The sequence below is a fragment of the Eublepharis macularius genome, chromosome 1 (assembly GCF_028583425.1).
Source record: "Eublepharis macularius isolate TG4126 chromosome 1, MPM_Emac_v1.0, whole genome shotgun sequence".
Classification (NCBI taxonomy): Eukaryota; Metazoa; Chordata; class Lepidosauria; order Squamata; family Eublepharidae; genus Eublepharis; species Eublepharis macularius.
The window spans coordinates 204,263,511-204,276,608 of record NC_072790.1 but is presented as its reverse complement, the minus strand read 5'-3'; the positions used below and the strand labels follow the sequence as shown (position 1 = coordinate 204,276,608).

The window sequence follows — 13,098 nt, the reverse complement described above, 5'->3', positions numbered from 1 at the left end:
CGGCGGGCAGGAAGGGCGGAATGACGAAGGTTTGGCAGGCTGAGGGGCAGCCAGCCGGCAGTATGAGGCAGCTGCCCCGAGCAAGAGATTTCGGGCTGTGCTAAAGAGCCTCCTACCGCTTCTTTCATATTTTGTGAAGGAGGAGGGGAGTGACGTTTGCAGCGCCAGCCTCAGCAGAGCTTATTTCGTTGTTTGTTTCTTTTATACCCCTCCTGTCTCCCCAGTGGGGACCAGAGTGGCTCACATCACTCTCCTCTCATTTTATCCTCACAGCTTACTCTATGAGGTAGTTTAGGCTGAGAGGAGGTGGCTGGCCCAAGGTCACCCCGCGAGATTCTAGGGCAGAGTCTCCCAGAGCCTAGTCAGACTCTCTGACCACACTGGCTCAATCCATTGTGATAAAAGGGTGCAACTCTGCTTAAGGTGGCCTGTTGGTCATATTTTTATTTTTAATGTATTTATTGAGATTACAGTTATTTATTTAGACAAAAATGTGCATCCTGCTGTCTGGCCTAATATTAGGAACAATGGTTTATATTTATAGTCTAGGAGGAGAAGGAGATAGCAAAGTTGTGGCAAAGGATGGTTTTTCTTAAAAACAGTTGTAGGCAAGTTCAAAAAAGCCAAGGAGCTTTATACTTAGTGCCAAGTATGGGTGGAGTGCTGGGGTGGCAGCAGCTGATACATGTGAGATTAGGAAAGGTTCTCTTTTAGTGGTTAGTGTGGTTTGTTTAATAGGAAAAATATGGGGTTAAGGACAGTGTTTCTCACACTTTAGGAAACTGCACCCACTCTTTCTGCACTTAAGTGTATCTTCGACAGCCTTCTTCCAACCTAGACACTTCATCTGGTATCATCATCATCATGATTCTATCTAATACTGATGGTCTAGCCTAGTTCCTAATAGGACAGTGAAATGGAGCCATTAAAGGATGAGTTTCTGCAAACTCTAGGGTCCGACCAGGGATGCAAAGAAAAAATGACTTGTTAAAGGCAGTTGAGCTTTAGTTAAAGGTTTTCTGCATGTGTGTTGTATACTGTTAAATCACTTCTGACTTATTGCGACTCTGTGAATGAAAGATCTCCAAAACATCCTATCATTAACAGCCTTGCTCAGATGTAGCAAACTGAAGGATGTGGCTTCCTTTAGTGAGCCAAGCCATCTCATGTTGGGTCTTCCTCTTTTCCTACTGCCACTTTTCCTAGCATTGACTTTTTCATGAGTCTTCTCATGATGTGACCACAGTATGATAGCCTCAGTTTTGTCATTTTAGCTTCTAGGGTGAATTCAAGCTTGAATTAAAGGTTGGGGGAAGAAAAATAGAGGGGAAAAGAGAAACTGGCTCACTGATCCCCCCCCTCCCCAAGAGCTTATATTATTCTTTAGGGGACTGAGGGGGAAATTCCCAGTTCTGCCCCCCTCCCAATGATTCCTTGCTTCCTGACTTGTACCCTCTACTACCAGTGGTTGTTAAGCCCACACTAGACAATATGCTTTTGCACAAATCAGTGTTCTCCTGGCATCTTTCACCTTCCCTACAGCTCACCAGCAAGTGTGGGGAACAACTTCCCTCCACTGTGCTGCAGGGCCTGATTCCTCCCTCCCGCCCCCACTCTGGTGCTAATGTTAAAAAATTAAAATGTAACAGGAGACAACCCCAGCCATAACAGATTATAAACCAGTAACTAATATAACATGTATAATGCTTTGTACCACCTTTCTCTTGGGTGCATCCCATTGAGATGCTCAGGCCTAAGGCATCAATTTAATTTTTTAAAACATCTTGCCCATTCTCTTAGACTAGCCTTATAACAACCTTATGGTGTAGGTTAGGCTGAGAAATGGTGTCTTGTCCAAGACCAGTCATTGAACTTCCTAAGCAAGTTGAGATATGAACCTGGATTTCCCATAACAAAACTCTGCATCACCATGAATCTTAGTTTATCTGTATTATGGCAAGACACATTTGTACGGTTTGGGAAGTTTAGCAATTACTGTGTGTGATGGAATGTAAATTTAGCCATTGTGTTTGTATCTTTGAAAGGGTTAGATAGCGAGTTGGATGTGTCAGGGATGTAACAGAATACTATGTATTTTATGGATGAGCCTGATTCATGAGAGTACTGAGTGGGGACAGAACAGTTTATGGGAGCAGATCTGCAGTAATACATTTGTAGGACATATAGTCAGGTGAGATGATTAAGGAGGGTTGGTGGGGTGGGGACAGGAAGTAGTGTGCTCAGCTTTGTGCTCAGCTTTCTAAAAGGAAAAGTGCTTGTGTGAAGCTTCAAACTGATTAGGGAATGAAGGACCTGTGGAAAGTAAAGGGAGAACAACTTGCCTGTTTGATGGTTGTTCAAGTTCTACCACAGACTCCACGGTACTGTTAGGTGGTATTGGTATGCATAGGAACAGAGTACCTGCCTGACAAGTAGCCATGGGATAATACATTGGGGGTTGGGTGTTGATAGTATCAGTGCTAGTGGAATAAAGATCTGTGGTGAGGTGCATGTGTGGATGGAGAAGGCGTGAATGGGGGATGTTTGAGAGCAGGTAAGCTGAGTTTAGAAATGAATGGCTTGGGTAGAGAGGGAGGAGGAATCTGGTTGGGGACAGAAGAGTAGGGTGCAGGGCTGATGAGTGTGTGGCTAGCTGTGCATGGATGGTTACGTGAATTCTTCCAGGGCTGTGATTTCTGGGTGAGAGAAGGGGTGTGGATACTCCTTCTTAAGGAGTGAAGAGCCTTGAAGTGTTGATATATGACAGGGACGCTAAGTGAAAACGCAGTGGAGCCTGGCTTCTGAGGGGAGAGGAGAGTGTTGTCTGGTGCTAAAACAGTAGCTCTGCATCTGACCAAGTACAGTCTCGCTTAGGAACGCGCTCCCGACGCGGCAAACATGTTGCCAGTCTGCGCCGGGGTTTCATGAGAGAGCGCGAGTCCCCTAGTAGCTTCGTTGCTTTCGTTTTGGTTTGGAACGTGGCTGGTCGGGCCACTACAGACCTGCGAGCGGCGGCTGCAGAAGCGCTTCAGAGTGGCGAGCAGCGCTCCGGCGGTGTCTCCAGGAAGCTCCTGGGGACAGCGGGCTGGGAGGACTGGAGGGCGCGGTGCTGTAGCAGGCTTGTGCATGTGTGCGCGGCTCTCCCTCGGCTGAGTTTGTAAACAGTGTCCTCGCGTTGCGTTGGGTGGAGCGAGGCCGCCTCTGGCGCGCTCGGATTGGCCTTGCCTCTCCAAGCGTGTCGGCGCGTTGGGGAGGGCTCCTTCGCCAGTGCTCGGAGGCCAGACTGTAGCCAGCGCTGTGCTGCAGTGTGAGCTGTGTGTGTGCGCGGCGGCGGGTTCGGCAGCAGCAGAGAGCGCGCCGGGCGCGCGCGCGCGTGGCTCTCTGCTTGTGGCTGTGCAGCGGGGTCAGTCTGGGGAAGTTTCGGGGCTGCCTCGGGCGCCCCAAAGCGTAAGTGGCGGCCCGGGAATGGGGTTGCGGGCCGGGGGTGGGGGTGTCTTTCGGTGTGTGCCTGCCTCTCCTGCCCCCTCCTCCCCCCTCCCCTCCGTGTGTGTCTCGGTCTGTTATTCTCCTGCCTCCTCTCGCTCTCCCTTTGTTGGCTGCTGGTGAAAAGGGATTCGCCTTCCACGATCCTGCACGCTTCCACTCTGTGTCGCTTTGGCCCCGCTCTTCAGACGAGAGCGGAGTGACTTGGACTTACAATTGATTTGTTTTCAAGTCTCAGCCCGGGAGCCGCGCGGGAAGGGGGAGGGGGAATCTCCCCCCCCCCCGCCTTCCCGGGCATTTGATAGACATGGCTTTTTTTTTTTTGTTCCTTACTTTTAATGAATTTTGCGCACTTGGTGTATGTTCATATTGGCATTTTTTTAAAAAAGCTGCTTGTTGCTCGTGTATATTAATCCGGCTACATACGAGCTCTTTGCTTAGTCAAGCGGCAGTATAAATTTGGAAGAAAGTAAATAAAGGTGAGTTTGGGAGGGGAGCTGCCTCTTGTGTCGCTCCTCCGTGGTCCGCTGCTTGCCTGTTGCCTTTCCCCCTCTGGCTTTGCCATCAAAACAATCCTAATAAAAGACGCTCGGGCTTCATGAACGGGTTTTCCCGAGTCTTGTGTAAGAAGAAGAAGGATTTGGTCGCGAGGCAGCCTTAAAAGGATGAGGGGAGGAGGAGTGAACGGAGGAGCACTTTGCAGTGTACAAACTCTATTGTGACGCACTTTACTACAACTGATTACTCTTGCCAAACCTTCCAGACTTGCTGTGATCAGCATATTCGGCAGAACAATGGAGCGAGAGCCTGGCCAAGTTCCCTGTCCTGCACAATCACGGCATCGACTCCTGTTAACATTTCGGCACTGTATCCGATCCTCCTTTATAATGACTTGGAGGGGGGAATCCGAGTTTAACGCTTGCTCCCTCTCTCCCACTCTCTCTGCCTTTTTTTTAACCAAATGAACCAGTAGGATTTTTTCTTTTTGTTTTTCCCCCTTTCTAAACATGGTCAGACTTGGAACAATACTGAGCTGGCTAGCAAGTTTTGTTAAAACTTTCCTCCCCTTTTGCAGTAGCTTTTCCCGAGTGGTGTTGAGCTGGATAGCACTTGACACCTTTAGCAGTGCTCGATGGAGGGAAAAACAGTACTTGAAATCCTAAGGGGATGTAAAATGCAAAGTGATTTGCACTGTTAACAGCCTAGTAAGTTCTTAATGACTCCCTTTCAAGTCATCATTGTTATACAGCCTGACTGAACCTTTTAATGCAATTTGCATTGTTTCTCTTTTTTAAAAAACAGGAAAAAAGAAAGACCAAATGGCAAAACAATCTTCAGATTTGAATTCTGAGTGCGATAGAGAAGGCAGACAATTGCAGCCTGCAGAAAGGCCATCTCAGCCTCAACATCTTCGACCTGGGGCCCCTACCTCCTTACAAACTGAGTATCAAGGTAATCATTCAGGCAAGCGGGACGGCTCTTCACCCAGTAGCCCTCAGGGACCATTGGCACCACCCTCCAGCCCCAGCCCATTTGCTACCAGATCCCCGTTGTTCATGTTTGTAAGAAGATCCCCACTGCTGTCCAGATCTTCCAGTGGGTATTTCTCTTTTGACATCGACAGGAGTCCTGTACCTATGAGCTGCGACAGGGCCACGCAGACTCCAAGTCTCCCCTGCCAAGCCTTCAATCATTATTTGAACGCAATGGGTAAGCAAGATCATAATGGTAAGAGAACTTCCCACTCGTGTTCTGAATACATGTCTAACCCCTCTGAAACCTATGTTCCTTTTTTGGAAATGGTGTGTTGATGTTGAAGGAGTTTATTGGTGTAGTGGAGGGGCTAAGGGATGGCAGTGAATCTGTGAAGCTGCTCAGTTTATGTCCTGGCTTCTGCCATGAACTCACTGAGTAGGAAGCCTTATACAAGGCACTAGCATGGCTCCTCCTTTGACTCAGTAGTGCAGATTACTGGGATAAAGTACTGTTGAGCATTTTGAACACTAAATGCTTGGTATTATTACTCTTGGTATGTTTTAATAGGAATAAAATACCACATATAATAAAAGAATAACGGGCTGTGTGTCCAAAAGGAATGTTTTTCAAGAAAATCAGGAAGTTGTTGTCTGGTTATCCACTGACAGAGGTGGTGATACTTGTGTCTGCCTATTTAGAATACTTCTATCAATGGTATCGGGACTGCTCTGAAGAAAGTGAGTTGAAGATTGTAACCCAAACATCTAATCTGCTTCTGAGGCTCAGATATTCCTTAGGAATATGGGAAGGTAGCCTCTGAAACAGAAGATGCCCCATTAAAGGACTACTGTTGCAAGGGAGAGCCCTGCAACTTAGGCTTGGCCATGGACATGTGATTGAATAGGGAACACCCTTCTTCCGCTATGTGGTTTGGAGATTATCAGAATCTCTTTGAGAGTGCAGATCACCTGTAGGTTGCAAGCTTGAAAGCAGTCTTAAGTTTTCGTAACCGATTAGTCTACCATTGTTCCATCAGATATACAGCTAAGATAGTGCATAACCAGTATACACTCTTGGTTAAAAGAGTATACTGATAGTGTGATGTACAAAACATTTAAAGCTATGTTAGACTCCAACATAGAACATGTATAAGTTGTTGTATTGCACCTTACCCCACAGCCAGGGTGCTTCACTTGACTGGCTTCTTGCTGTGAGTATTCTGGGGAAAAGGTAGCTCGCTTTTCTTGGGATTCTTCTGTGGCTCTTATTTGTGTTATATTGTATTGGACCAGGAACATAGGAGACTGCTAAATGGGCATACTGTTATGCCAGTTTACTCCCAAGTGCATATGCACCCTTTTAAAGTGGATCTCAGTCTAATATTGCAGGCATGTTTATCTTCCTGTTTTTGCCATGGAAACTGAAGACACTTCTTGAAAATTCCACCAATCAGAATCTAGAAAGAAATCCATTGGGTTGTTTTCATAGGCTCTGTGTTGATGTTTTAAAATAGCCTGTAAAATTTATTGGAGATTTGAAAGTGGGGTTTTTTTTCCTTGCAAAGCTCAAAACACATTTGGGAAAATACCTATGACACCTATTTATATTATTAGGAAACAGATTATGGTGACGTATTGAATCAAAAGAACCCACTGTGGTTTACCTGCATGTGCCTGTTTGTACGATTATTGCTAAAATATGTACAAATTAGTTGTCACTTTTTTCCTAAGAAAGATTTCATGACTTTAATTGCTGTGTGACAGATAGAAATTCAGCAGTTTTTCCTGGCATGGAGGAGGGTGGAAAAATCTTTGACTTATAGCAGCTTTTAAAAAGACAAGGGGTCTGTCTGGGGGCAGGGGGAGGAGGGAGAGTAAGCAGCAACCACAGCAAAGAATTGTGTTAACAAGTGAAAAGCTTATGTTGGAAGTATAGCATGTATATGTGTGTTTAATTGGTTAAGGAAACAACTTGATCAGAAAGTACTCTACCCTTGGAATTTATTTACTTTGGTTTATTTGGGCTCTGTTCCATGGAGTGTGACTGTATCTTATGAGAAGGTAATAAAATGTAAAATACGTAAAACAAAATTACACTTTGCTTAAATTCTACTGCTAAATGCCAACCCAGGTAAAACATTCTAACATTCTTATGGAAGAGGGTTTAGTAGATCTCCTGTGGGGAAAGAATTTCACAGTCCTGGAGCAGAAACCAAAGATGCCTTTATTAGGTGCCTTAAGGTTAGATGACTTGGCTGATACTTGATCACAATGTGAATTTGCTGAAGATATGTCAAAGTATGAACTTTTCTTCAGTTCTACTCCTGCCTTCTGCATGTATACCTAGAAAAAAGACAAGAGGCAGTATTCACAGTGGTGGGTGTTTTTTCTGGGGTCTCTATACCAACCTCTTTTTTTCCAGCAGACATGGGCAGTACCCATCAATGGGCACTGCCAGTTGTAACCTTTGTCGGTGGTATGTGTTAATACATTCTCAGTTGCATACTGTGATAGTTGAATATTGAGGTACCACTTTGGGAGAGTTTGGCAGTCAGAGGCTAGCTTCTGGCAACAAATGACCTACAGTCTGCATAAGGTTCTCAGAGGTACTTTTATGTGGCTTGCAGCTTCTGGTTGGAATCCAGGGAATCCAATATCTAACTTTGGTTGGGTTTTTTTTTAAAGTAGGTTTCTGGCTGTCATGATAGGATAGATGAGAATAAAGACTTGAATCCAGACTAATGTTCCAGTAGGTTGAATGATTTCTATGCACCAAGTGTGACTTTCTTTTTTCCCCATTCTGCACAAGCCTGAAATGCCACCTGTAATTCTGATTTCAGAGGGTGTTTCAGGCTGCACAGGAGAGGGGAAATCGCTCTGTATGGGTGGAAGTCCTTGTGCCCACAGTAAAGTTAGTCTGGAGTCAGCCCCTCTCCCAAATGTAGATAAAGAAAATAGGGAACTTGGTGTTGAGACTTTCAAATTAGTTAATTTTTTTAAGTTTTAAGAGCATGTAACAGGAATACTTCAGGACTAACAATACTGTAGAACATGTGTTTTATTTATTACATTATTTTTTCCATGTACGTATGTAATTTCTCCTTATTTGTGTATAATGTATATCCTATCTTTCTCATAAGGCAGTTTGAATCTGCCTACTCTAATTTGGATTTCTGAAAATGATACAAAGTGAGACACATTGCCAGGACTTGCTTTCAAGTAAACCTCTTCAAGTTTGGATATAACATGTGCAAATTGCCTGTGACGTTGTGGTTTATCCTGAACATCAAGTGTTACAAAGAAGCGGAGAAGGTCATTTTGGAAGTGCAAGGCTTCAGCTCTGGCCATAGGGGGTGCTGTTTTTGTCCATTCACTTGTGAAAATTGTCAGGTGCTCTTCCTCTTTTGCAAGTAGTGGTACCCTTAACCGTAAAGATTGCTCACAATTGTTGTTTGCCATGACAGATCATGCAGAATGAACCATTCAGAATTAAGTAGGCAAGTCTACCACAAAACTGCTTTCAGAAGTACTGGGGTTTATGAAGCTTAATCCAGTGGTCATTTTTGATGACTATACTCATAACAGATTTCATTTAATTGCATTTAAGGATGGCTTACCCTCAGGACTAACTTGTGGGTGTGTCTTTTTTCATGTAGCTTCGGGCAAAGTTTGAATCTTAGTTTACAGAATCTTAGTTTACACTATGCTGTAGCATAGTGGTTAAGTGGCTGGGTTGCAAATTAGCACTCTGCTGGTTCAACTCCCACTACTGCCTTACCCAAGGCCACTTCTGCAGGTGGTCTTGGGTAAGCCGCTCCTCTCAGTCCCAGCTCTCCTGCTGTATTGTGGGGGTAATAGTAACAATAGTAATGCTGACCTTATTTACCACTTTGAATGGGGCACTGATTTGTCCAGAAGGGTGGTATATGAGCATACTGTTATTATTACAATGGGGAAGGGGAGGGAAAGGGGTTTTTTTGCATTGAGCAGTTTGTGCGACCACTTCCTTTTCTTCATATTCCAGGTGAAAGTTGATTTTAAGACTGACTTGTTTGCAACACGATTCCATTTGTTTATATATCTACACTTAAATAAAGTATCACATTAATGAAAATGGGATACTATTACATATTGGAAAGGTTGGTTCAAATAAAAAGCATAAGCATGAGGGTTGCAATATAAAAATATGTACACATTGGTTGCAAAGCTGCAAAAATGCTTTAATAAAATGCCCCCTTAGATACATTTTTTTTGGCATTTCTATAATTTTTATGGATTAATGCAAGTTTCACAAGTTCACTGGGTGAATGCTGGTTTTGGGCAAGACATGTTGAGACAAAGGAAGCACTCTTCAGTGATCTTGAAAATAAAATGTCAAGTAATACTTACGAAGCAGCCAAGAGTTGATTGTTTTTGCTGTTTTTCCGTGGTCAATACTAACAGTTTTATTGTGGCATAAGTTTTCCTGACCCAGATGCCATTTAATCAGATGCAAGATAATGCTTGTGCAAAATTTCATATTTGTAATGCAACATATTGCATATTTGTGTTATCTTGTTCTTGATTTTTTTTAAAAAAATCAAATTTCCCAATGGCAGAATGGAGCTTTCCTGCTTCCCACATCCCATGGCAGCCCACTGATGTACACAAAATGCTGCTGGGGTAGGGGGAGCCCTGAGGAACAACATGAAGAGGACTTGCAGGGGGAAGGGGGAAACAGCCAGTTTAGTCTGGGTCCAGCCCAGCATTTTGATCATGTTCTCATATTCCTAGAATATGTTTTCTAACTTGATGCTAAAGTTTCTAACACCATTATATTCTCAGAATCTTGGCAGCTAAAGGCTTGATTACATAGAGACCTTTAAAGTAAAACACTTTCTTTGGTCATAATAACAGTGACATTAAGATTGTAGGGAAAGCAGAAGCACAAGTGGCTCCTGCATCCTCTTTTTGCAATTCTGGTGTAACATGCAAAGAAGGAAACTGCACATCTCCCCATGATGGGATACATGTACTGTGCTTACATCTGGCACCTGCATCTGATGGGAAATTGACATGTGGCTTTCTTTTTGGACCCTTCAGTATCCTGAGATCTGGAGCTACATGGTAACTGAGTTAAAGGTACTGAGCAGAGGGCCAAAAATTTGAATTCAGTCTTGGTGGAATCCTCATATGTCAAAGATAATGGGGTGGGTGGGTGCAGGGGGAATAAGTGAACTTAATAACTTTTTATTTATTTTATTTATGTCATTTATAGTCCGCCTTTCTCACTGAGACTCAAGGCGGATTACACAGTATGAGATTAATACAATCTCTATGATGTATTTATGTAAATTTAAGATCTGTCAGAAGCCTTATTCCCACTGAAGTGTTAAACCTGTACTGTTTAAGATTGCTGGGGAGGAGTGTCATTTAATTGATTTCTCCACGTGCATTTCATGTGGAAATACTCATTCATGACGGCCTCCGTTGGCAGTCTAAAAGAGTACATCCTTAGGTACAGGTTTACCGTCTTATTGATAAGTATGTTTAAAATGCTTTGTTATCAAAATCCTGTTCTAAAGAAAATGTATGTTAATATGAATAATAACTTCTGCAAATATTTATGGAACTTAACTTGCATCAAACACAGTTGGAGAAGTGTTTCCCTGTCCCATTGCTGGGATGCTGCTGCTGCTGCTGCTGCTGCTACTCTTCCTGGAGTTCACTAGAGGTCCTTCTGACTCCAGTCCAACATATGCCGGCAGTTGGAAAAAGCCACAGTTGTGCTTACTCTGCAGGCAGCTAAACAACCCTCTCTGCCAACTCTCGCACTATTTCTTGCTCCTTCTGCTGCCTTGTGCTGTGGAGAATAGGGAGGAGGCAGCATGAGACAGAGCTGGTTACTCCCTGTAAGCAGTTGGCTCAGCTTCCTGCACATTCACCCTTCAGCGTATAAAGAAAAAAAAAACACCCTATCCTTCTGTCATTAGCATGTTCGTACTCCAAAGTGCATTGGTTTCTGACAACACAAGCTTGAGATATGGCAAAACTATAATGGGTAACTGATGCTAATGCTGGATTATTTGGGAAATGAAGTATATGTGTTTTATCTTAGGAAATAAAAAATATGGATCATGTCTGGGGTTTGAGTTTGTATTCTGAAACAGTGAACCTGAAAATCACTTTGCGGCTGTAGTATTGCAAACAGAATATCTTAAAGTAATGTTATGGTTAAGCAAACACAATATATGTCATAGCTACATTGCTAGAATGTGATGCACAGTATATTACAAACGCTCTGGACTTGATGTCAGAATTATTGATGTTAAATTGTATGGGGAAAGCATATGGTTCTCTTGCCTTCATCTGTGAGAGAAAATGAGGATTTTTAAAAGAATGTTAACAGTTTTAAAGTGTTGATTACATACTGACTAGTAGTTGTCTTCCATAGCAAAATAACTCTTTTAAGAAGGAGAGAAAGAGGGAAATGTTGCTTCTGGAAAATAGCATTCAGTTGTTGTGTCAATTTAGAGCCATTTTACTCTATCCTCATCCTTCAAGTAGCGAAGTAGTGTTTCAAGCCAGCTTCAAGTAGTGCTTGCATAGGATGACAAGCAAAGTCTGAAGCACTGAACAAGAAACTGCAAGCTATTACTTCCCAGAGAGTCTGTTGGATTTAGTAGCTGGCAGCCACTTCCAAAAGCATCTGGAGCCAAATTGTGGTCACTGTAGCACTGTGAGGAGGTGTAAGCGACGGCAGTTGTTTGTGCCAAACAAGAAACCTTTTTGGTCTTCTTTAATAAAACCACAAGCCAGGTTAACTTGAATACATTATATAGAGAGAGAGAGCGCGATGGAGCAAAGTTCTGAATTGTTTTCAGAAGTCCTTTCATACATTTGTATATGATGTTAACATCTTTGGTGCAGCCATGCCAAAGAGAGACTATTATACATCTGAGCATTTATCAGCCAAACTTACATATTTGTCAGAATTCTGTTTATGTATTTGTTTAATGCAAACCACAGCTTTATATGGTATGTGAGGTTTTCCAGAATGGGCTAGTTTCATACTGACACTGTGCTGTCAACCTCAAATTTTCAGAAACTATGAGTCAAGCACACTACAAAGAATGAGATTAAATTTGGTTTCTGTGTTATTGAAGGCACTCCATGGCCTCTATAGTCTTCTCAGCAGTTGCATGATTTAAAACTTCTTGATTGAGTGAAAGTTCAGATTCTCTCACTTTCCAGTCAGGGACTTTAAAAACACGAAATATTGCAATTATTGTGATGGCAAGGTTTTGAGGTTCTGCAAATCTTGTTTGTGCCAAAATATTATTTGATGATGCCAAATAACATTTTGTGGATATAAGAATGTTTATTTTTTTCCATGTCTTCTCTGCTTTTATTTTGTCAATAGTTCTCTGAGATTAAACTGAGGAACTGATGGAAGTAATTTGAAGTATTAGTAAATGCGAGTAAGCAATTCATTCTGGAAGCATAAAGGGCTCGGCTGCATTACTCAGGATTTATTACCTATGGCATCATATTCCAGCAGCTGTTCTGTGTGCTGCTGTCTTAAATTAATGTGACTGATTGAATTGTCATGTATTTATGTACGCTGAGAATGTTTCAGGCTTCCTGACATCTCTTTTATTTTTCTTCCAAGAAGCTAAAGAACTTGTATCCAGCCGAGGTTTTTTTTTTTCCTATTTTTAAAATCTGATTGCCAACTATATATTTTTTTTTTACAAAAAAAGTTGAGTCCAAACTCTATACTTCAGGTATGATTGTTCTTTGTGGCTCAAAGAGCACAAAGATGCTGTCTATCGTTTCCTTAATGGAGACTATCATGTTAAGTGGACAGTGTCTGAAGATTTCTTTCACAAGTTCCATTTTATTTAGGAAGAAACATTTTTGGGGGCATTAATTCTTATAAGCCCATTTAAAAAGTTCATCCTCTATATGAAGTTTGTCCAAATCTGTGAAATCCTAAATTTACTATAATTAAAACTGATTTTTGCTGTCTGGTTTGTGCTCTTTAGCTTAAGTCTCTTGCAGTCATATCCTAAACACAGGGGTCTGTTTGTCCTGCATTTTGCCAGTGAGTTGTTCATTTGTGTGGACGCATCAGGTTGTAGGATTGGGCGGTTTAACC

At 42.6% G+C, this 13,098-nt stretch overlaps 1 protein-coding gene across 3 annotated transcripts in view; it reads left to right on the top strand.

Moving 5' to 3' along the window:
• The first annotated feature begins 3,343 nt into the window (after positions 1-3,343).
• The window catches only part of BCL2L11 (BCL2 like 11), a 36,295-nt gene continuing 26,540 nt past the window's right edge, over positions 3,344-13,098 (top strand). For 2 of the 3 annotated variants that reach the window (XR_008597406.1, XM_054984701.1), the window contains exons 1-2: positions 3,344-3,447; positions 4,786-5,211. Coding sequence is in view for 2 of the 3 variants with exons in the window: in XM_054984701.1 (XP_054840676.1) it covers positions 4,803-5,211 (409 nt within the window). In the remaining variant the exon portion in view is untranslated. The remainder of the gene's footprint in view (positions 3,448-4,785; positions 5,212-13,098) is intronic. The other variant, XM_054984715.1, reaches the window with a different exon arrangement.